This window comes from Lynx canadensis, chromosome E2 (assembly GCF_007474595.2).
Source record: "Lynx canadensis isolate LIC74 chromosome E2, mLynCan4.pri.v2, whole genome shotgun sequence".
Lineage (NCBI taxonomy): Eukaryota > Metazoa > Chordata > Mammalia > Carnivora > Felidae > Lynx > Lynx canadensis.
This window is the reverse complement of record NC_044317.1, coordinates 45,305,232-45,331,219: the sequence shown is the minus strand read 5'-3', so window position 1 is coordinate 45,331,219 and position 25,988 is coordinate 45,305,232. Positions and strand designations below refer to the sequence as shown.

Below are 25,988 nucleotides of genomic sequence, written 5' to 3'. Positions count from 1 at the left end.
AGCACAGAGCCCAATGCAGGGCTTGAACTCATGGACCTTGAGATCATGACCTGAGCTGAAGTCGGACGCTTAACCAACTGAGCCACCCAGGTGCCCCACAATCTAATTTTTTAAAATAAGCCATTTCTGGTTCACATGGCCTGGGGGTCGGACTGCAGGTCTCCTTGCAGTGGCGGCATCTCCAGAGCAGAGTAGGAACTGCGGCAGCTGGAGTCATGGCAGGACAAGTGTTTAGAAAGTTTCTTCCCCTTTTGACCGAGTTTTAGTTGAAAAGAGTTGCAGCCAAAACTGTAATCAAAGGTGGTATTATGCTTCCAGAAAAATCTCAAGGAAAAGTTTTGCAAGCAACAGTAGTAGCTGTTGGATCAGGCTCTAAAGAAAGGGTGGAGAGATTCAACCAGTCAGTGTGAAAGTTGGAGATAAAGTTCTTCTCCCAGAATATGAAGCACCAAAGTAGTTCTAGATGACAAGGATTATTTCTTATTTAGAGATGGTGACATTCTTGGAAAGTATGTGAACTGAAATAAATCATTATTGAAATGGCATAAAGTGAAGGCACCCATTCCAGTGAAGCTGTGAAATCTTTCATCATGTAAATAATTTTCATGTCTCTTTTTTATAATAAACTAATGGTGTCCAAAAATAAATAAAATAAGCAATTTCTGGGGCATGCTATAAAACTGTCCAGGGAGGAAGAGAAAAGGCACTCAGCAATGGCTATCACTGTAGCTGAAGAGGCTAGGGAGAATGGGAGGTAAGGAAGTATAGGTAATTCATGGCCATCAAGGAGAGCAGAGTAAAGGAATGGAAAATGTAACATCAAGCACAATTTTTTAAAAATATGGAAGACATTACACTATGTGGGTTGAAGTGGTAGTATAAGAATAAGTCAGTTGAAAAGTTTAAAAATAGCTGTCAGAGAGAGTGAATGTTTGAAACAGATTTTGGGCTGGTAATTACAAGGTTTATGTATCAGGGTGTGAATAAATGAAGGAATTTGGAAGAGAAAGATAATTTGAAATGAGATTAACGAATTGAGAATTAAGATGTATTATTATAAGGATGCTGAGATCACCAACAATGGTGACAGGTGTAGTGGAGGAGAGAAAGTTAGTGGGCAAAGTGTTTTGATCTTTAGTCTACTCAAGGAGAGGAAATTGGTAAATAATAGAACAAGAATACCTGGTGGGTGGTTCAGTCTTTAAAGTGCTTTAAAAGAGCTGGGGGCTTTGATAATGGAAAATAATGGACTGTGAGGGAAGACAAAACAAGAACCATTAGCAAGTGCTTTGAGGGAAAGCTGTATATTCATGGCATGGCTAAAGTGTTCATTTGAAGACAAAAGGTGAAAGGAATATTAAAACACGCTGAGGATAATATGGGATATTTCTTATAAAGTTTCAAACAGTAAGGTGGAAAAGATTTGGGTGTTAAGAAAAGAGTGGGGAATGAAATCCAATTGGGAGACATATAGATCTGGATGAGATAAGAGTTCAGCTGATGATTGATGCCCTGGAAAGACTGGACTTCTGGACCTGAGTGAAGTAACTGAAGATGTAAGACAAATTGGAATTGGTCCTAAATAACCTCTTAGGAGAAGGTGGATAATTTTGCTAATGGAAATTGGTTTCTATGAAGACAGTTCTAGTGGTAAGAAAAATATTGCCATGTTAGTACAGGAAGTGATCTTGTTTCCCTTAAATTCTGCTGGAGGCCTGTATGGAGGGGATAATTTTCTTAAAAGCACATGAGATTTTTTTTAATATGAAATTTATTGTCAAATTGGTTTCCATACAACACCCAGAAGAGCACATGAAATTTTGAAGGTTCACTTAAGTCAGAGGCACATAGAGCTCTGCAGATCTCCTTTACAGACAACAATGTATGGTGTTGCAGCCAAAAAGTTATGATCTTACTAGGATTACTATATTATAGAATTATAGCTTGGAAATTACCGTAAGAAAATCTGAAAGATCATTACTGAGAATGAGGTCAGGAAAGAATTCTCAGGATATAATGATATATCGGTTGAGCTCTAAAGAAGCATAGGAGTTAGGTGAGCAGAGTGAGTGATGTAAAGAGGTAGAGCACAGACACTAGATACATAGATACTAGATGTATCTGAGATAATGAATGAAGGCTACTGTGGCTGGAGTCTAATGAGAAAGGGGACAGGTAGCTAAGGAAGGGCTGTAAAACCTTTCAGAAGCTAGACTAGGTAGGGCTTTCTAGTTTTGATTTTATTGTTATGTGATCTGATTTATATTTTTTAAAAACATTACTCTCTTGTGTCAAAACCATTTAGAAGGGTAGTGCAATACCCCAAATTAGAGACACTATAGGTTTAAAGTGTTGCTAGTGGATATTGTGAGAGCACACAGAATCAAGAGATATTTAGTTAGAAGAAATCTTCAGGAAAAACTTGATTGTACGGTAGTCACAACATAGAGTAGCCCCTAGAATGTTTTCTAGCCTTCTGACTGGAGCTATTCACAAGCTTCTACTTTGAAATCTTCTGTCTGCACTTCAAAATGCAGCAGTGTAGTTTTTTCATTTCTCCTAATTTTCCTTCCATAAAAATGATCTCTTATTGAGAACTTAGTATAATGTAATTGTATTCAGTATTCCAAATCTTCTCAACAGTCTTATCAGTCTGGTAAAGTAATGTGCTTAAGACAAAAGCTGGCATTAAAACCGTGGTCTAAGTGATTCCAGTTCTTCCAATCATTCCGTATACTAAATTCCCTCCCATTTCCCTTCCCTTCTATCTGAACCAATCTACAGCTTTCTTTTCCCTCATTACCAAATCCAGTGATCAATTCTGAGTCCTCAACTTACTCATGTTCCCTGATATGAAAGATGCTGCCCTTTCGTAAATACCTTTTTCCACTTGGCTTCTGAGATACTACATTTTCTTTATTTTCCTATTAGCTCACTAGCTATTCCTTCTCAGTCTCCTTTGCAGAATCTTCCCCTTCTTTCTAACTAAAATACAGAGTGGATTAGGGTTTTTCTCTTTTTTAACTATTATATAACTTCATAAATTATTTCTCCTAAGTTTTATATTCTATTTATATGTATATTATTTCTTTCCAGGTCATTTCTTGATTTCTTCCGATTTCTAATAGATATCCCTAAAGTATCATGAACAAAACAGAACTCTTGAATACCTGTCTTTCCTAACAAAGAAAAAGATATTCAGTTGCTCAGGCATAAATCTAAGAAGTTATTCTGGATTTCTCTTTCATCATATACCACTTCCAATTAATTAGCAAGAGGTACTACCTTTAAAATCTGATCAGAATCTGGGGTGCCTGGGTGGCCCAGTCGGTTAAGCGTCCGACTTTGGCTCAGGTCATGATGTTGCAGTTCTTGGGTTCAAGCCCCATGTCAGCTCTGCACTCACAGCTCAGAGCCTGGAGCCTCCTTCCGATTCTGTGTCTCCCTCTTTCTCTGCCCCTCTCAGCTAACTCGCTCTCTCTCTCTCTCTCTCTCTCAAAAATGAATGAACATTAAAGAAAAAATTTTTAAAAATCTGATCTGAATCTCTTTCATGTCACCTTTACTTATAAGCTACTGCCCTCATCTAAACCACCATAATTTCTAATGTGGACTAAAAATGGCTTTCCAACTGGTCTTCCTGCTTCACTCTTGCTCCCATTTTATTTTCTATACAGTATCCAGAGTAGTCTTTGAAAATAACAAGTTCAGTCACATAACTCCCCTGCTCGAAATAATTCTTATCGTACTTTCAACATAATCCCAATTCTCCATCATGGCATACAAGTCCCTGCATGACCCAGCCCCACCTCCTCTCTCAGCTCATTTTCAATGTTTATGCTCCCTCACTCATCCCAGCCACACCTGTTTATCTGCTGATCCTTAAAAGCATCAAACTCATTCCTACCTCAGTTCCTTTGCAATTGCTAGTCTCTCTGCCTTACACACTCTTCTCTCAGAATTTGCACGACTTACTCCAGCACTTTAGTCATTTCTCTCCTCAAATGTCAGCATCTCAGAGGGCCATCCCTGACCACCCTCTATAAAACACCTCCTCCCATTACACCATTATTCTCCTCTGCTTTTTGTTTTACTTCATAACACTTATCACTCCTTCCTTCTACATTATTATTTGTAACTATCTCTTCTGCTAGGAAAGAACAGATCTTTCCTAGGGATGGGGATAGGGAGTTTTTCTTGTTCACTCAAAACTTAGACCATAGAGGGTATTTAAAAAAAAAAATATTTGTTAGATAAAGGCTCATACAGGTTTCACTGGATCAAAAATACAGGTAAAATTGTTATCACAGGAGAAGAAGGAAGGCTTTTCCCTGTTTGAAAATATAGGTGAATATGAAAGAAAAGCAAGGAAGTGGTAATTCGGGTAAAAAAGGGGTTTCCTTTGGTAACTGATGCTAAAACAGTTTTACCTTCCAGCGTTCAAGCTTTTACTCCACATGCCTTGGTTTGATCTTTGAGGAGAACTGTTCAGCTAATATCTCAAAGTTGTAGCCAATGAATTAAGCGATTTGACTGTTCTCCACAATGGCCTCCCCTTGTTTGACCATCTCTTACTCACCTGAACTCTGACTTCTTGTCACATCCTGTACAACCTTCCAGGGCTCTTTCCCTTGTTTCAATAAGGAAAGTACATCTGTCTTAGAAATGGAAAATCCTGCTTATAAGAATGGAAATAGATATGGTTATACTCTGCTCATCCAAAATAAAATTGAACCCTTGTTCATAAAGGAAGAACGTCTGAAGAATACAGAAAGATTCACAGGAGGATTATCTGAAGAATAGAGATGATTAAGGTACTCAATGGAGCTGTCCATTTTAAAGTCTATAAGCAATAAATTACTTAGTTGGCAACAGGGATCTGAAATTCATCTAGGTACTTAAGACATTTCCTGAATTTCACAAAGATTGAATTTGAATTATTGGGACCAAACTTACCCAGTGAGACCAGATTGTTATAGTTTTCCAACATCACATCTCTGTACAAATCCTTCTGTTCCAAGTCCAGGCATTCCCACTCCTCCTGAGAGAAGTCTATGGCCACATCCTTGAACAACACCAACCTCTGAAATGACAAGTCCAAGTGTTAATGGCAAAATAAAGAAAGTTTTTTTAGAAGTAATTGAGAGGAACACACACACACACACACAAGTAATGAGAGGAAGAGAAAAGTATCACATAAAGGGGCCAAAACAGTGAGCAAATATATTACAGTTGGAAGCTTTCAGTGTGGGTAAGTAATAGAAAGGAAGTGAGTGTGAAATACAGAGTATTTAAACAATTCTGAACATTCCTATTACTTACTCTTATTCATAGCCTCTTGGGAATAGCAATGGGAATGAACAAAACCCAGGTAAGTACAGTTTTCTGAATAAATAGAATAATGTATGCTAGCACATAACACATGCAAATCCTCAAATAAACTCAAAGTTCCTTCCTCTCCTTTCCCTTTAAAGAATGAAAACAGAAAGAAAAGAAGAGAGGGAAAAAGGGCTGGAAGGAGAGGAGGAGGAAGAGAAAAGAAAAATAAACCTGATGGGCACATTCCAAAATGTCTTTTAAAATGTTTACCTTAGAAAATAAGATTTACATATAATTTCAGAATTTCTTTCCAAGTCAAGTTTCAGAATAATTTCGTAATAATATTCTTTCTTCCTAGCCCTGGAAAATCCTTTCATAGATAACATTTTTAGACTATGTAATATTCCATATTAAGATTGTCATCATTTTCATATTTTGCGGTAGTTTGCACTCCTCCTCTAATGATCTTCACAGCTCTGTTTCTGAAATTCTCAATCATTTAATCATCTGGCTGATCATATTTACCACTTATCATTGCTCACTGTACACTTCTGCTTATTATGAGCAACAGAAAGCTAATGAAAGATGAGCTACACTCACACAGATGTGGCCCTTGCCTTCTACATACTATTTAATTCAAAATGGACCCTGTCAATGGTATTAATCACTGAGGTATTCCCTTACACAATTCTCTCTCTGTCCTCAATCCTACATTTGATCACATTACCAATCTTAAAATCACAGATTAGAACTCACCACATTCTGAGACTAACACCAATTTCCGTCTTAATCAATAAGAACATTCAGGTCAATGAGAAAGACCAAATTTTTCATGTGTAGTACCATCTCATCAAACCACATCCTGACTGGAGAGGTTCTATGCTTTCCTCAAATACATTTCCTGATTTGCAAATGTATCCCTAAAATATTGTTAGAGAAGTGAGGGGCAATTGAGAAACACCTGGGACCCATTCTCATCATTCACTAGAAGGGGAGTGAGCAGGAGAGCACTCAGTAAAGCAGAAAGTCTGGAGATAAGGATACTGAATATTCATATCCCAAAAAACAGTGATTGTTTGATATAAAGGGGAAGAAGAAACATGAACTCACACAAGGCATGGCTTAGAATTTCAATTTATGAGTCCTCCTCTGGCTTCTTCTCACGGAGAAGTGCAGTCCTGAGAAGATAGGGGAGGGGAAAGGAAACCATGAAAAGAGGCCTACTTCTAAATGACTAAGTGAAGTATTTCTTCCCCTTTTCATGGCACCTGGTCCCTTCCACACCCCAACTTATATACTGAGAGGATCTTCAGAAGTTTTTTTGTTTTTTTATAAATATGAAATTTATTGTCAAATTGGTTTCCATGCAACACCCAGTGCTCATCCCAACAGGTGCCCTCCTCAATACCCATCACCCACCCTCCCCTGCATCCCACTCCCCATCAACCCTCAGTTTGTTCTCAGTTTTTAAGAGTCTTTTATGTTTTGGCTCCCTCCTTCTCTAACCTTTTTTTTTTTCTTCCTCTCCCCCATGGTCTTCTGTTAAGTTTCTCAGGATCCACATAAGAGTGAAAACATATGGTATCTGTCTTTCTCCGTATGACTTATTTCACTTAGCCTAACACTCTCCAGTTCCATCCACGTTGATATAAGAGGCCATATTTCATTCTTTCTCATTGCCACGTAGTATTCCACTGTGTATATAAACCACAATTTCTTTATCCATTCATCAGTTGATGGACATTTAGGCTCTTTCCATAAAAAGATCTTCAGAAGTTTAAACAATCTCATCCCTTCCCTAATTCCAGATAACAGAAATGTAGAAGAATTAAATTATGCTAAAGCAGTATCCAATCCCCATGATGTTGTTAAGGTTCTCTGACATGGCCTGAATGGCTCATCTTTTACAGCCTAGGGAACCCTGATGCAAATTTATCTAAGTAGTACCCACCTGAAGGACACTGATGGGGCCCTCAGGCCTGGAAATGGTCTGTATCTTTGTAGGCCAATTCCTTGAAAAAACACTTTCCACGACTAAGATCTGCCTCTTCCCCCCAGGTCTCAACACACGAAATACCTCAGGTGCTTCCCTGGCGCATTCTCACATTCATGTGCAAGAAGCATTCTGAATCCAAAGCATAGGTTTCATCCAGGCCACAGAAAGTGACATTACCCTCACCCAGTAACCAAGGAACAAATCCAAAGCATTCTCTAGCAGAAAACAACAGCCTGTTGCATGGAATCATGGCCTTAGCTGAACTCAGGAATTCTGGAGGCAGCAGCTCTCTGTTATCCTGCCTAACATCATCCTGTCTCCCAATGTCAGACTAAAGATGGTTTGAAAAAGTACCTGTACAGCAAATAATTTCATCAAGTGCAAAGTATGTGCTCAATGCCTTATACACATTAACACTTAATTGATCAGCAAACAGGTCTGTGAATTTAACCACCACTACAACCATTCTCCACCCCTATTATGTCTAACATTTTTCTTGTATTCGTTTCTTTTTCTAACAGCTTTATTGATATATAATTCACATTTCATAAACTCATCCCTTTTTTTAAAAATTTTATTTGTTTTGAGAGAGAGCAAGTGGGAAAGGGGCAGAGAGAAGGAGAGAGATTGCCAAGCAGGCTCTGCTCTGACAGCATGCTCGAACCCACTAACTGTGAGATCATGACCTGAGTTGAAATCAAGAGTTGGACACTTAACTGAATGAGCCATCCAGGTGCCCCATAAATTCATCCTTTTAAAAATACAAGCTATAGGTTTTTATTATATTCACAGAGGTGTGCAATCATTACCACTATCTAATTTTAGAGTATTTCATTATCCAAAAACAAAACCCATATGCATTAGCAATTACTTCCATTCTCATTTCCCCAGACCCTGACAACAACTAATCTATTCTGTCTATAAAATTGCCTATTCTAGATAGACATTTTGTATAAATTAAATTATATAATATGTGGTCTATTCTGGCTGGCTTCTTTCATATTATACATAGTATAATGTTTCAAGGTTCATCTATGTTTAGCATGGATGGGTACTTCATACCTGTATATTGCCAAACATTCCGTTGTATGGATACAACATCTTTTTTCCCCATTCATTAGGTGATGGACATTGCATTGTTTTCACTTTTGTTACTATAAATAATGCTATTAAGAACATTCAGGTACATGTTTCTGTGTGGAACACATTTCATTTCTCTTAGATATATACACTTAGGAGTGGATTTGCTGGGTCATATTGTAACTGGTAACTCTATGTTTAACATCTTCAGGAACTGCTAAACTCTGTTCCAAAACAACTACATCATCTTTCGATTCTGACAAAAATATGTCAAGGTTCCAATTTTTCCACATCATCACCACCATTTGAGGTTATAGCCATTCTTATGAATTTGAAACAGTATGTCATTTTGATTTTGATTTGCATTTCCCGAATGATAATGAACACCTTTATGTGTATATTGACCATTTCTATTCCTTCTTCAGAAAAATATGTATTCAAATTCTATGCTCATTTAAAAAATCTGATTGTCTTTTTATTGTTGCTCTGTAATAATTTCTCATATATTTTAAGATACAATGTTTTAATGAACATATAATGTGCACATTTTGGGCACCTTTTGTGGGCTATATTTTCACTTATTTCATGGTGTCTTTTGATGATCAAAAGTTTTTAACTTTGATTAAGTCCAATTTATGTTATTTTTTTCTCCTTTGGTTGTTTGTGCTTTTGGTGTCACATGAAAGAAACCATTGTCTACCCTAAGCAACAGAGATCTCTTTGTTTTCTTCTAAGAGTTTTAAGGTTTTAGCTTGTTTTCTTTTTAAGCTTTTATTTAAATTCCAGTTAGGTAACACACAGGGTAGTATCAGTTTCAGATACAGAATTCAGTCATTCATAACTTATATACAACAGCCGGTGTGCATCACAACAAGTGCCCAAAACACCCATCACCCATTTACCCATCCCCCAATCTACCACCCCTATAGTAACCCTCAGTTTGTTCTCTATTGTTAACAGTCTGTTTTCTGATTAGCCTTTTTTCTTTTATACCCTATGTTCATCTGTTTTCTTAAATTCCACATATAAGTCAAATCATATGGTATTTGTCTTTCTCAGACTTATTTCACTTAGTATGATACATTCTAGCTGCATCCATGTTGTTGCAAAAGGAAACATCCCATTCTTTTTTATGGCTGAGTAATATTCCATTGTATACATACACCACTTCTTTATCCATTCATCAGTGAATAGTCATTTGGGCTCTTTCCATAATTTGGTTAACGTTGATAATGCTGCTATAAACATTAGGATGCATGCATCCCTTCGAATCAGTATTTTTCTATACTTTGAGTAAATATCTAGTAGTGTACTGCTGGATGATGGTAGGGTAGTTCTATTTTACCTTTTTGAGGAACCTCTACACTGTTTTCCAGAGTGGCTGCACCAGTTTGCATTCTCACCAACGACAGTTCCCCTTTCTCTGCATCCTCGCCAACACCTGTTGTTTCCTGTGTTGTTGACTTTAGCCATTATGACAGATGTGAGGTGATATCTCATTATACTTCAGGTTTGTATTTCCTTAATGATCAATGATGTTGAGCACCTTTACACGTGTCTGCTAGCCATTTGTATCTCTTCTTTGGAAAAACGTCTATTCATGTCTTCTGCCCATTTCTTAACAGGACTTTTTTTTGGGGGGTGGTGTTGAGTTTGATAAGTTCTTCATGGATTTTGGATACTAAACCTTTATCAAATATGTCATTTATAAGTATCATCTCCCATTCCTAAGCTTGCCTTTCAATTTTGTTAATTGTTTCCTTCACTGTGTAGAAGCTTCTTATTTTGATGAAGTCCCGATAGTTTATTTTTGTTTCCCTTGGCTCAGGAGACATATCTAAGTAAGAAGTTGCCATGGCCAACATCAAAGAGGTTACTGCCTGTATTCTCCTCCAGGATTTTGATGCTTTCCTGTTCCACATTTATGTCTTCCATCCACTTGAATTTATTTTTGTGTATGGTATAAAAAGTGGTCTGGTTTCATTCTTCTGCATGTTGGCATCCAGTTTTTCCAAAACCATCTGGTGAAGAGACTTTTTTCCATTGGATATTCTTTCTTGCTTTGTTAAAGGTTAATTGACCATATAGTTGCGTGTTCATTTCTGGTTTTTCTACTCTGTTCCATTGATCTATGTGTCTGTTTTTGTGCCAATATCTTGATCACTACAGCTTAGTGATAGGGTTTTCTTAGTTTATTTATTTAAGACAGAGTGAGCAACAGAGTGAGCAACAAAGAGAGCACACATGAGCATGAGTAGGGGAGAGGCAGACAGAGAGAGAGAGAGAAAGAGGGAGAGGAGAATCCCAAGCAGGCTCCACACTGTCAGTGCAGAGCCTGATGCAGGGCTTGAACTCACATTCAAGAGTCAGACACTTAATTGACTGAGCCACCCAGGCACCCCTGTAATATAATTTGAAGTCTTGAGTTGTGATGCCTCCAGATTTGCTTTTCTTTTTCAAGATTGCTTTGGCTATTTGGGATCTTTTGTGGTTCCACACAAATTTTAGGATTGTTTGTTCTAGCTCTGTGAAAAATGCTGGTGATATTTTAATAGGGATTGCATTAAAGGTGTAGATTGCTTTGGGTATTATGGTGATTTTAACAATATTTGTTCTTCCAATACATGAATATGGCATGTTTTTCCATTTCTTTGCATCATCTTCAATTTCTTTCACCAGTGTTCTATAGTTTTCAGAGTATAGACCATTTACTTCGTTTAGGTTTATTCCTAGGTATCTTATGGGTTTTGGTCCAATTATAAATTGGATCAATTTAATGATATCTCTCTCTGCTACTTCATTATTGGTATGAAAATGCAACAGATTTCTGTACATTGATTTTGTATCCTGCAACTTTGCTGAATTCGTATAACAGTTCTAGCAATTTTTTGTGTGTGGAATCTTTTGGGTGTTCTACATAGAGTATCATGTCATCTGCAAATAGGGAAGGTATTACTTCTTCCTTGCTGATATGGGTACCTTTTATTTCCTTTTGTTGTCTGATTTCTGGGGTTAGGACTTCCAGTACTATGTTAAATAACAGTAGTGAGAGTGGACATCCCTACCTTGTTCATGACCATAGAGGAAAAGCTCTCAGTTTTTCCCCATTGAGGATGAGGACTCTGTGTCCCACACATAGTGTAAAACCCTGACACCTGGGTTAAATTACTGAAAATTACTAGTAAAACAGGGCAGTTTTATCCTTGACACTGTCAAGAAACCACAGTTAGGGGTTCCAGTCCAAGATGGCAAGGTAGGAAGAAGACCCTGAACTCATCCCTTCCACAGAATACACCCAATTACACCTATCATAGAGCAATTCCTCCTGAAGAAGACCTGAGAAACAACTAAACAGATTCTGTACAACAAAATACAGGGAGAATAGCACAAGAGAATAAGATAGATAGAGACATGGTGACCAAGGGAACCCCCACCCCTGATGCTGTGAACTGCAGTGGGAAGGGATAACACTGAAGGGCCAGGGAACAGATTCATCTGACCTTGCGCACAGGATAATCCAACTGCAGTTTAAGAGAAATGCTGTACTTGTTTTGGCAGCACATATACTAAAATTGGAATGATATAGAGAAGATTCAAATGGCCCCCACACAAGGATGATGTGAAGTTTCCATATTTTTAGTCTTGTTTCCTCTACTAAATTTACTGCAGTGAGAAACAAGAGCTACATTAATAAATGCCATCTGGTCACTGTGAAAAAAAAATAATAAAAAATAAAAGAGTAATGGGGCACCTGCGTGGCTCAGTCGGTTGAGCGTCCGATTTCGGCTCAGGTCGTGATCTTGCGGCTTGTGAGTTCAAGCCCCGCATTGGGCTCTGTGCTGGAAGTTCAGAGCCTGGAGCCTGCTTTGGATTCTGTGTCTCCCTCTCTCTGCCCCTCCCCTGCTTACATTCCGTCTCTCTCTCTCTCAAAAATAAATAAACTTAAAAAAATAATAATAATAATAAAATAAAAATAAAAGAGTAACTACTTTATAAAAGCAAGCCCCAGAACACCAACAAATGGTAGAAAATCTTCTGGAACTCTCTCTGGGTCAAAGGGACTGGAAAGCAATAGGGTTTACACTCCCCTACGCACCTTGAAAAACTGGAGGAGGGTCCAAACACCACAGCCAGCCTCCTTCAGTGAGCCCTGGGTGCCCTAGTTCACACCAGCCCCAGTTGTACTGGGGCACAGGGGGAAAAAAGCCTGGTTTAAAAGAACTAGCAAATAAAAAGTCCAGCCTTAAAATTCTGCCAAAAGGCAAGGATGCTGCTGGAACTGTCCCCACGTGGGAGGAACTAATGGACAGTCTAAGTGCCCTACCTGCCTGCCACCTCAGTAAGCCCTAGGTCCCTAGCCCACACCGGCCCCAGCCATTCCACCAAGGTGGCCACAGAGTAATGCACACTAGGACACCAGTTAGTGCTCCCTACAGCTCCAGCCTTCATGCCAAGGTGACACAGGCACAAAGTACCCCAGAACACTGCAGGCCCACACCACTTTTGCCTCAGATGGCTTACCTACAGCATCCCCAGGGCAGAGAGCTCTGGAAACTCCTACCTGAGTTCACTTTAGATTCAGCCAACCTGCCAGGGTGCCCCCTGCATAGTGTACCCTGGGAACTCCTGGCCCATGCCTGCATTGGTTCCCACCACTGTGCCAGGGCAAACCCTGTACTGCATACAGTGAGACACCCTAGCTTGCACCTAATTCAGGTTCAGTTATCCTGCCAGGTTGTCCTTAGTATGGAGAACCCTGGGACACTCCAACTTGTGGCCACGTCAGCTTCAACTGTTCTACCAGGACACATTTTGCATGGAAAGCCCAAGGACCCATTGGGCCATGACTTGCCTTAACTCCAGCTACCCCTCTGGGGCACAGTCTGTACAGATTCCTGGAACACCCTGGTTTACAGCCACATCAGCTTCAGCTATCCTGCCAGTATACCCTCTGCACAGAGCCCAGGGACCTCCCAGCCCACACACTGTCTCAGCTCCAGCTGCCCCACCAGGGCACCCCCAGCCCAGAGCACACTGGGATTTACTAGCCTGAACCCATTTCAGTTTTAGTTGACCTGCCAGGACGCCCTCAGTGCTTAGAACCCTGGGAACATCTGGCTGCACCCACTTTAGCCTTAACTGTCCTGCCAGGGTGCCCTCAGTTCTTAGAACCCTGAGACCCACCCCCACCCAGCCTGTACCCACTTCAGCTTTAGCTATTCTGCCAGAATGCCTGCTGCACAGAAAGCCCCAGGACCTTCCAGCCTGCACCCTGCCTCAGTTCTAGCCACCCTGCCAGGACACCTTCCCCACAGAGAGCCTTGTGACACCCCAGCTTGCACCCACGTTAGCCTTAACTGTCCTGCCTGGACAAGAGCTGTGTGGAGCATCCGGGGACCACACTGATCTGCACCCACTTCAGCCTTAGCTGTTCAGCCAGAATGCTCACTGCATGGAGGGGACTCCCAAGCCCATGCAAGCCACAATTCCAGCCAGCCAGCAAAAGTCACCAAGCACACACAATCTATAAAGGGGACAACCATACACAAGACCATTCCTTCAAGTTTAAGTAGCTGTTCTGCCTAATCCATAGAAACAAACACAGAAAGTCAAGCAACATGGGGAGATAGATGAATATGCTCCAAAAGAAAGAACAAAACAAAACCTCATACAAGGAACTAAATGAACTGGAGATAAACAATATGCCTGAAAAAGAATTTAAAGTAATGATCAAAAAGATGCTCACCCGGCTGGAGAGAAGAGTGGAAGAACTCAGTGAGATCTTCAATAAAAAGACAGGAAATATAAATAGGAACTAATCAGAGTTGAAGATTAGAATAAGTGAAATGAAAAACATACTAGAGGGAATCAACAGATTGGCAGATGCAGAAGAATCTATCAGCAATCTGGAAGACAGGTTAACAGAAAGCACTCAACTGAACAGCAAAAAAAGAATGGGGGAAAAATGAGGAAGTTTAAGGAATCTCTTGGATAACAACAAGCAAACATTCACATTATAGGGGTCCCAGAAGAAGAGAGAAAGCTTATTTGAAGAAATAATAACTGAAAACTTCCCTAACACAAGGAAGGAAACAGACATTCAGGTTCAAGAACCAAAAAGAGAACCAAAAAAGATGAACCCAAGGAGCTCCACACCATGACATATAATGAAAATGTCAAAGGTTAAAGATAAAGAGATAATTTTTTAAATGTTTGTTTACTTTTATTTTTGAGAGAGAGAGACAGAACGTGCATATGCATGTGTGCAAGCAAGGGTGAGGCAGAGAGAGAGGGAGACAGAGAATCTGAAGCAGATTCCAGGTTCCGAGCTGTCAGCACAGAGCCTGACACAGGGTTCAAACTCACAAACCGTGAGATGACTTGAGCCAAAGTCGGATGCTTAACCAACTAAGCCACCGGGACAACTGATAAAGAGAATTTTAAAAGCAGCAAGAATAGGCACCTGGGTAGCTCAGTCAGTTAAGCGTCTGACTTCCGCTCAGGTCATGATCTCATGGTCTGTGAGTTCAAGCCCTGCAGTGGGCTCTGAACTGATAGCTCAGACCATGGAGCCTGCTTCGGATTCTCCCTCTCTCTCTGCCCCTCCCCCACTCATACACTGTCTCTCAAAAATGAATAAATGTTAAAAAAAAATTAAAAAGCATCAAGAGAACCTGAAAGTTATGAACAAGGGAAACCCAATAAACCTATCAGCTGATTTTTCAGCAGAAACTCTGCAGGCCAGAAGGGAATAGCAGCATATATTCAAAGTGCTGAAAGGAAAAAAGGAACAACCAAGAATACTCTGCCTGGCAAAGTGATCATTCAGATTTGAAAGAGGGGTAAAGAGTTTCCCTGATATGGGGTGCCTGGGTAGCTCAGCTGGTTAAGCCTTTGACTCTTGATTTCAGCTCCATTCGTGATCACACAGTTCATGAGGTCAAGCCCCCAGTGGGGCTTTGACAGACAACACACAGGGCCTGACTACGACTCTCTCTCTCTGCCCTTCCCCTGCTCATGTGCATGTCTCCCTCTTGCTCTCAAAATAAATAAAGAAAGAAAAAGGAAAAAAAAAAGTTTCCCTGACAAACAAAAGTTAAAGTGTAAGGGTTAAATTGTAGTGTAGGGCTAACGCTTAGCTTGAAAAATAACAGCTTTGTTCTGACACTGAAGGTCAAAAGATAACAGCCGTGTTTTTACTCTTGTAAATCACGCTTCATACTCTTGTGAATCAGGCTTTACCAATGAAGGAAACAAAAGCTCAAAGAAAAGAGCATCAAAGACAAGGTCAAGGAGATCCACTGGTTGCGACTTAGCCGCAGAAAGTCTAAAATAATTACCTCATTCCATAACTGTTTCTGACTCATCTGGCAACTGTTTCTAATTCATCTGGGAACTGTTTCTAACTCATCTGGGAACTGTTTCTCTGTTCTGTTCCCAGATAATGATAATACGATGTGATCGGCTTTAAAAATTCTGTACCCAGGCTGTTTGGGGCCACACTCTTATCAAGAACGTTGGTCCCATTCAGTCGGCCTTGCCTCTCATTGTATTAAACTTTGTTGTGACTATCTCTGGTGCCCGTAGCATTCTGTTTCAGGAGTCGTGTGGATGCAACAAAAGCACTTCAGCATTTAACTAGCCTTGCAAGAAATGTTAAAGAGACTTTATTAAGTGGAAAAGAAACCATCATAATTAGATGCAAGAAAATTATGAATAAAAAAGATAAAAAATGACAGCATATACATAAAACCTGGAGGGAGGAGTAAAACGAAAACTAGCTTGTTTGTTTTTGTTTTTAGAATGTGTTAGAACTTGACAGGCTGGAAGATGGTGACGGAGGAGGACAATGGGCTCACCGCGTCCTGCTGATCACTTAGATTCCACCCACACCTGCCTAAATAACCCAGAAAACCACCAGAAGACTAGCAGAACGGATTCTCTGGAGCCAAGCGTAGATGAGAGGCCCAGCGAAGAGGGTAGGAAGGGCGGAGAGGCGGTGCGCACTACACGGACGGGCGGGAGGGAGCCAGGTAGGAGGGACAGCCCACTGGAAAAGCAGAGCCCCCAAGTCTGGCTTGCAAAAGTGGAGGGGCCGGATGGAGTACGTTCTGACAGCAAGCGGGACTTAACATCTGGAAGGTTATAAGTTAACAGCTCTGCTCAGAGAGTGGCAGGGATGGAGGGCAATGGGAGGGAGAGTTGTTGAGCCCCAGATGACAGAGCTCAGCTTGGTGGGGAACAAAGACGCTCGCCAGCGCCATCTCCTTCGCCCATCCCCCAGCCAAAATCCCAAAGGGAACCAGTTCCTGTCAGGGAACTTGCTTGCACCACGCAAACACCCAACGCTGTGCTTCTGCGGATCCATCCCTCCAGCGGCAGGTCTGACTCCCTCCCGGTGCCGCAGGGCCCCTCCCGAAGCAGATCACCTGAAGGATAAGCGAGCTGAGCCTGCCCCTCCCGCCCCCGTGCACCTTGCTGAGCCACACCAGCTAATACGCCAGATCCCCAGCACCACAAGCCTGGCAGTGTACAAGTAGCCCAGATGGGCCACGCCACCCCACAGTGAATCCCGCCCGTAGGAGAGGGGAAGAGAAGGTACACACTAGTCTGACTGTGGCACCGGCAGTGGGCTGGGGGCAGACATCAGGTCTGACTGCGGCCTCGCCCACCAAAGCAAGTTATCCAAGACAGCACAGGGGAAGTGCCCTGCAGTTCCACACCACTCCAGGGACTATCCAAAATGACTAAACGGAAGAATTCCCCTCAAAAGAATCTCCAGGAAATAGTGACAGCTAACGAACTGATCAAAAACGATTTAAACAATATAACAGAAAGTGAATTTAGAATAATAGTCATAAAATTAATTGCTAGGCTTGAAACCAGTATAGAGGACATCAGAGAATATATTGCTACAGAGATCAAGGGACTAAGGAACAGCCAGGAGGAGCTAAAAAAATGCTATCAATGAGCTGCAAAATAAAAAGGAGATGACCACAGCTCGGATTGAAGAGGCAGAGGAGAGAATAGGTGAACTAGAAGATAAAATTATGGAAAAAGAAGAAGCTGAGAAAAAGAGAGATAAAAAAATCCAGGAGTATAAGGGGAAAATTAGAGAACTAAGTGATACGCTAAAGAGAAATAATCTACGCATAATTGGTATTCCAGAGGAGGAAGAGAGAGGGAAAGGTGCTGAAGGTGTACCTGAAGAAATAATAACTGAGAACGTCCCTGATCTGGGGAAGGAAAAAGGCATTGAAATCCAAGAGGCACAGAGAACTCCCATCAGACATAACTTGAATCGATCTTCTGCATGACATATCATAGTGAAACTGGCAAAATACAAGGATAAAGAGAAAATTCTGAAAGCAGCTACGGATAAACGTGCTCTAACATATAAAGGGAGACCGATAAGACTTGTGACCGATCTCTCTACTGAAATTTGGCAGGCCAGAAAGGAATGACAGGAAATCTTCAATGTGATGAACAGAAAAAATATGCAGCTGAGAATCCTTTATCCAGCAAGTCTGTCATTTAGAATAGAAGGAGAGATAAAGGTCTTTCCAAACAAACAAAAACTGAAGGAATTCGTCACCACTAAACCAGCCCTACAAGAGATCCTAAGGGGGATCCTGTGAAACAAAGTACCAGAGACATTGCTACAAGCATGAAACCTACAGACATCATAATGATTCTAAACCCATATCTTTCTATAATAACACTGAACGTAAATGGACTAAATGAGCCAACCAAACACATAGTGTATCAGAATGGATTAAAAAAAAACAAGACCCATCTATTTGCTGTCTACAAAGACTCATTTTATTTTTTTATTTTTTTATTTTTATTTTTTAAATTTTTTTTTCAAATTTTATTTATTTTTGGGACAGAGAGAGACAGAGCATGAACGGGGGAGGGGCAGAGAGAGAGGGAGACACAGAATCGGAAACAGGCTCCAGGCTCTGAGCCATCAGCCCAGAGCCCGACGCGGGGCTCGAACTCACGGACCGCGAGATCGTGACCTGGCTGAAGTCAGACGCTTAACCAACTGCGCCACCCAGGCGCCCCAAAAGACTCATTTTAGACCTGAGGACACCTTCAGATTGAAAGTGAGGGGATGGAGAACTATTTATCATGCTACTGGAACTCAAAAGAAAGCTGGAGTAGCCATAATTATATCAGACAAACTAGACTTTAAATTAAAGGCTGTAACAAGAGATGGAGAAGGGCATTATATAATAATTACAGGGTTTATCCATCAGGAAGAGCTAACAATTATAAATGTCTATGCGCCGAATACGGGAGCCCCCAAATATATAAAACAATTACTCACATACATAAGCAACCTTATTGATAAGAATGTGGTAATTGCAGGGAACCTTAATACCCTACTCACAGCGATGGATAGATCATCTAGACACATGGTCAATAAAGAAACAAGGGCCCTGAATGATACATTGGATCAGATGGACTTGACAGATATATTTAGAACTCTGCATCCCAAAGCAACAAAATACACTTTCATCTTGAGTGCACATGAGAGATTCTCCAAGATAGATCACATACTGGGTCACAAAACAGCCCTTCATAAGTATACAAGAATTGAGATCATACTATGCATACTTTCAGACCACAAGGCTATGAAGCTTGAAATCAACCACAGGAAAAAGTCTGGAAAACCTCCAAAACCATAGAGGTTAAAGAACACCCTACTAAAGAATGAATGGTGGGGCGCCTGGGTGGCGCAGTCGGTTAAGCGTCCGACTTCAGCCAGGTCACGATCTCGCGGTCCGTGAGTTTGAGCCCCGCATCGGGCTCTGGGCTGATGGCTCAGAGCCTGGAGCCTGTTTCCGATTCTGTGTCTCCCTCTCTCTCTGCCCCTCACCCGTTCATGCTCTGTCTCTCTCTGTCCCAAAAATAAATAAACGCTGAAAAAAAAATTAAAAAAAAAAAAAAAGAATGAATGGGTCAACCAGGCAATTAGAGAAGAAATTAAAAAATATATGGAAACAAACGAAAATGAAAATATAACAATCCAAACTCTTTGGGATGCAGCAAAGGCAGTCCTGAGAGGGAAATACATTGCAATCCAGGCCTATCTCAAGAAACAAGAAAAATCCCAAATACAAAATCTAACAGCACACCTAAAGGAACAGCAAAGACACCATCTCTTCTTCAGCAGAAGAAGAGAAATAATAAAGATCAGAGCAGAAATAAACAATATAGAATCTAAAAAAACTGTAGAGCTGATCAATGAAACCAAAAGTTGGTTTTTTGAAAAAATAAACAAAATTGATACACCTCTAGCCAGGCTTCTCAAAAAGAAAAGGGAGATGACCCAAATAGATAAAATCATGAATGAAAATGGAATTATTACGACCAATCCCTCAGAAATACAAGCAATTATCAGGGAATACTATGAAAAATTATATGCCAACAAACTGGACAACCTGGAAGAAATGACAAATTTCTAAACACCCACACACTTCCAAAACTCAATCAGGAGGAAATAGAAAGCTTTAACAGACCCATAACCAGTGAAGAAATTGACACAGTTATCAAAAATCTCCCAACAAATAAGAGTCCAGGACCAGATGGCTTCCCAGGGGAGTTCTACCAGACGTTTAAAGCAGAGATAATACCTATCCTTCTCAAGATATTCGAAAAAACAGAAAGGGAAGGAAAACTTCCAGACTCATTCTATGAAGCCAGTATTACTTTGATTCCTAAACCAGACAGAGACCCAGTAAAAAAAGAGAACTACAGGCCAATATCCCTGATGAATATGGATGCAAACATTCTGAATAAGATACTGGCAAATCGAATTCAACAGCATAGAAAAAGAATTACTCACCATGATCAAGTGGGATTCATTCCTGGGATGCAGGGCTGGTTCAACATTCGCAAATCAATCAACGTGATACATCACATTAATAAAAGAAAACATAAGAACCACATGATCCTGTCAATTGATGCAGAAAAAGCATTTGACAAAATTCAGCAAGCTTTCTTAATAAAAACCCTCGAGAAAGTCGGGACAGAAGGAACATACTTAAACATCATAAAAGCCATTTATGAAAAGCCCACAGCTAACATCATCCTCAATGGGGAAAAACTGAGAGCTTTGTCCCTGAGATCAGGAACACGACAGGGATGTCCACTCTCACCACTGTTGTTTAACACAGTGTAGGAAGTGCTAGCATCAGCAATCAAACAATAAAAGGAAATCAAAGGCATCAAAATTAGCAAAGATGAAGTCAAGCTTTCACTTTTTGCAGATGACATGATATTATACATGGAAAATCTGATAGGCGCCACCAAAAGTCTGCTAGAACTGATACATGAATTCAGCAAAGTTGCAGGATACAAAATCAATGTACAGAAATCAGTTGCATTCTTATACACTAATAATGAGGCAACACAAAGACAAATAAAGTAACTGATCCCATTCACAATTGCACCAAGAAGCATAAAATACCTGGGAATAAATCTAACCAAAGATGTCAAAGATCCGTATGCTGAAAACTATAGAAAGCTTATGAAGGAAAATTGAAGAAGATATAAAGAAATGGAAAAACATTCCGTACTCATGGGTTGGAAGAATAAATATTGTCAAAATGTCAATACTACCCAAAGCTGTCTACACATTCAATGCAATCCCAATCAAAATTGCACCAGCATTCTTCTCGAAGCTAGAACAAGCAATCCTAAAATTCATATGGAACCATAAAAGGCCCTGAATAGCCGAAGTAATTTTGAAGAAGAAGACCAAAGCAGGAGGCATCACAATCCCAGACTTTAGCCTCTACTACAAAGCTGTCATCATCAAGACAGCATGGTACTGGCACAAAAACAGACACATAGACCAATGGAATAGAATAGAAACCCCAGAACTAGACCCACAAAAAGTATGGCCAACTAATCTTTGACAAAGCAGGAAAGAATATCCAATGGAAAAAAGACAGCCTCTTTAACAAATGGTGCTGGGAGAACTGGACAGCAACATGCAGAAGGTTGGAACTAGACCACTTTCTCACACCATTCACAAAAATAAACTCAAAATGGATAAAGGACCTGAATGTGAGACAGGAAACCATCAAAACTCTAGAGGAGAAAACAGGAAAAGACCTCTCTGACTTCAGCCGTAGCAATTTCTTACTTGACACATCCCTAAAGGCAAGGGAATCAAAAGCAAAAATGAACTATTGGGACCTCATGAAGATAAAAAGCTTCTGCACAGCAAAGGAAACAACCAACAAAACTAAAAGGCAACCAACGGAACGGGAAAAGATATTTGCAAATGACATATCGGACAAAGGGCTAGTATACAAAATCTATAAAGAGCTCACCAAACTCCACACCCGAAAAACAAATAATCCAGTGAAGAAATGGGCAGAAAACATGAATAGACACTTCTCTAAAGAAGACATCAGGATGGCCAACAGGCACATTAAAAGATGCTCAATGTCGCTCCTCATCAGGGAAATACAAATCAAAACCACACTCAGGTATCACCTCACGCCAGTCAAAGTGGCCAAAATGAACAAATCAGGAGACTATAGATGGAGGAGAGGATGTGGAGAAACGGGAACCCTCTTGCACTGTTGGTGGGAATGCAAACTGGTGCAGCCACTCTGGAAAACAGTGTGGAGGTTCCTCAAAACATTAAAAATAGACCTACCCTATGACCCAGCAGTAGCACTGCTAGGAATTTACCCAAGGGATACAGGAGTACTGATGCATAGGGCCACTTGTACCCCAATGCTTATAGCAGCACTCTCAACAATAGCCAAATTGTGGAAAGAGCCTAAATGTCCATCAACTGATGAATGGATAAAGAAACTGTGGTTTATATACACAATGGAGTACTATGTGGCAAAGAGAAAGAATGAAATACGGCCCTTTGTAGCAACATGGATGGAACTGGAGAGTGTGATGCTAAGTGAAATAAGCCATACAGAGAAAGACAGATACCATATGCTTTCACTCTTATGTGGATCCTGAGAAACTTAACAGGAACCCATGGGGGAGGGGAAGGAAAAATAAACAAAAAGAGAGGTTAGAGTGGGAGAGAGCCAAAGCATAAGAGACTCTTAAAAAATGAGAACAAACTGAGGGCTGATGGGGGGTGGGAGTGTGGGTGATGGGTATTGAAGAGGGCATCTTTTGGGATGAGCACTGGGTGTTGCATAGAAACCAACTTGACAATAAATTTCATATATTTAAAAAAATAAAAAATAAATATCCATATACAAAAAAAATCAGAGGCAAAAAAAAAAAAATGAAAAATAGAACTACCTTATGACCCAGCAATAGCACTGCTAGGAATTTACCCAAGGGATACAGGAGTACTGATGCACAGGGGCACGTGCACCCCAATGTTTATAGCAGCACTTTCAACAATAGCCAAATTATGGAAGGAGCCTAAATGTCCATCAACTGATGAATGGATAAAGAAACTGTGGTTTATATACACAATGGAGTACTATGTGGCAATGAGAAAGAATGAATTATGGCCCTTTTTAGCAACGTGGATGGAACTGGAGAGTGTTAGGCTAAGTGAAACAAGCCATACAGAGGAAGACAGATCCCATATGTTTTCACTCTTATGTGGATCCTGAGAAACTTAACAGAAACCCATGGGGGAGGGGAAGGAAAAAAAAAAAAAAAGAGGTTAGAGTGGGAGAGAGCCAAAGCATAAGAGACTCTTAAAAACTGAGAACAAACTGAGGGTTGATGGGGGCTGGGAGGGAAGGGAGGGTGGTGATGGGTATTGAGGAGGGCACCTTTCGGGATGAGCACTGGGTGTTGTATGGAAACCAATTTGACAATAAATTTCATATATTGAAAAAAATTAAAAATTAAAAAAAAAAAAGAACTAGAACAATCCTACAATTTGTATGGGAACACAAAAGACCCTGAATAGTCAAAGCAACCTTGCAAGAGAAAAGCAAAGCTGGAGGCATCATAATCCTGGACTTCAAGTTATCTTACAAAGTAATCAAAACAGTATGCTACTGGCACAGAAATAGACACATAGATCAATGGAACAGAATAGAAAGCCCCCCAACTATATGGTCAATTAATCTTTGACAAAGCAGGAAAGAATATCCAATGGGCAAAGGACAGTATCTTCAACAATGGTGTTGGGGAAATTGGACAGCTACACATGCAAAAGAAAGACCACTTTCTTACACCATAGACAAAGCTAAACTCAAAATGGCTTGAAGACCTCAATGTGAGACCTAAAACCATAAAAATCCTAGAAGAGAACACAGGCAGTAATTTCTCTGACACTAATAACTGTAGCAACTTTTTTCTAGCTACATTTCCTGAGGCAAGGGAAACAAAAGCAAAAATAAACTTGGGACTACATCAAAATAAAAAGCTTCTTTCTGCACAGGAAAGGAAACAATCAACAAAACTAAAAGATAACCTACAGAATTGGAGAAGATATTTACGAATGACATATCTGATAAAGGGTTAGTGTCCAAAATATATAAAGAACCTATACAACTCAACACCTCAAAAAATAACCCAATTAAAAAATGGGTAGAAGACATGAACAGACATTTCGTCAAAGAAGACATCCAGATGGCCAATAGACACATGCAAAAATGCTCAACATCACTCATCATCAGGAAAACGCAAATCAAAACTACAATGCAATATCACCTCATACCTGTCAGGAGGGCTAAAATCAGCAAGACAAGAAACAACAGGCGTTGGTGAGGATGTGGAGAAAAGAAAGCCTTGTGCACTGTTGGTGGGGATGCAAACTGGTGCAGCCACTGTGGAAGACAATATGGAGGTTCCTCATAAAGTTAAAAATAGAACTATTCTACAATCCAGCAATCACAGTTCTGATATTTACTCAAAGAATAAAAAGACAATAATTCAAAGGGATAAAAGCGTTTTAAAAGAATGTGGGGTTTTTTGGGGTTTTTTTTTTGTTTGTTTTTTTTTAGAGAGAGAGGACATGTGTGAGCATGAGTCAGGGAGGGGCAGAGAGAGAGGGAGAGAGAATCCTAAGCAAGCACCTTGTTGTCAGCTCTGAGCTGGACTCGATCTTTGTAAGATCATGACCTGAGACAAAATCAAGAGTCAGATGTGTAACCAACTGAGCCACCCAGGCATCCCAAAATAAGCTTTTGCACAACAAAGGAAACCATCAACAAAACCAAAAGGCAACCTACTGCATAGAAGATATTTGCAAATAATATATCCTGTAAGGAGTTAATATCCAAAAAGAACCTACACAACTCAACACCAAAAAACACAAACAACCTAATTATAAAATAGGCAGGGATGCCTAGGTGGCTCAGTTAGCTAAGTGTCCAATTCTTGATTTCAGCTCAGGTCATGAGCTCACGATTTGTGAGATCGAGCCATCATCAAGTTGTGCTGATAGCGTGGAGCCTATTTAGGATTCTCTCTCTCCCTCTCTCTGCCCCCACCTTGAAATAAATAAAACATTAAAAACACTTTTAACGTTTTTTTATTTTTTAGAGAGACAGAGACAGAGTGCGAGTGGGGAAGGGGCAGAGAGAGAGGGAGACACAGAATCCGAAGCAGGCTCCAGGCTCTGAGCTGTCAGCACAGAACCCAATGCAGGGTTTGAACCCATGAAACACAAGATCATGACCTGGCCGAAGTCAGACGCTTAACCAACTGAGCCACCCAGGCACCCCAAAATAAATAAACATTTTAAAAACAATTAAATGAGCAGAGGATCTGAATAGACATTTCTCCAAAGAAGACATAGAGATGGCCAAGACACACATGAAAAGATACTCAGCATCACTAATCGTCTAGGAATCAAATATAAACTACAAAGAAGATGTGGTATATACACACAATAGATTATTACTCAGCCATCAAAAGTAATGGACAGGAGGAGGTCAAACTTTCACTCTTTGCAGATGACATGATACTCTATATGGAAAACCCAAAAGATTCCACCGATAGAATTGATTCGTGAATTCAGCAAAGTTGCAGGATATAAAATCAATGCACAGAAATCAGTTGCATTCCTATATACCAACAATGAAGCAACAGAAAGAGAAATCAAGGAATCGATCTCATTTACAGTTGCACAAAAAAACGTAAAATACCTAGGAATAAATCTAACCAAAGAGGTGAAAAATCTATACACTGAAAACTATAGAAAGCTTATGAAAGAAATTGAAGAATACACAAAAAGATGGAAAAAGATTCCATGCTCCTGAGTAGGAAGAACAAATATTATTAAAATGTCAATACTACCTAAAGCAATCTACACAGACAATGCAATCCCTATCAAAATAACACTAGCGTTCTTCACAGAGCTAGAACAAATAATCCTTAAATTTGTATGGAACCAGAAAAGACTCCAAATAGCCAAAGCAATCTTGAAAAATAAAACCAAAGCAGGAGGCATCACAATCCCGGACTTCAAGCTATACTACAAAGCTGTAATCATCAAGACAGTATGGTACTGGCACAAGAACAGACACTCAGATCAATGGAACAGAATAAAGAACCCAGAAATGGACCCACAAACGTATGGCCAACTAATCTTTGACAAAGCAGGAAAGAATATACAATGGAATAA

The 25,988-nt window shown here is 40.1% G+C and overlaps 1 protein-coding gene, 1 non-coding gene and 1 pseudogene across 2 annotated transcripts in view; 2 read left to right on the top strand and 1 right to left on the bottom strand.

The window, feature by feature from the left end:
* Positions 1–25,988, bottom strand: part of LOC115502502 (zinc finger protein 420) — a 125,249-nt gene that overhangs the window by 78,513 nt on the left and 20,748 nt on the right. The window contains exons 2-4 of the mRNA XM_032591444.2: positions 6,430–6,497; positions 4,957–5,083; positions 4,580–4,675 (exon numbers count right to left, since the gene is read on the bottom strand). Of these exons, the coding sequence (XP_032447335.2) occupies positions 4,580–4,675; positions 4,957–5,083; positions 6,430–6,438 (232 nt within the window). The 5' untranslated portion in view covers positions 6,439–6,497. The remainder of the gene's footprint in view (positions 1–4,579; positions 4,676–4,956; positions 5,084–6,429; positions 6,498–25,988) is intronic.
* LOC115502526 lies at positions 216–878 on the top strand (annotated as a pseudogene).
* Positions 11,938–12,044, top strand: LOC115503623. Its single transcript, XR_003965457.1, has one exon. It is a non-coding gene; the product is annotated as a U6 spliceosomal RNA (small nuclear RNA).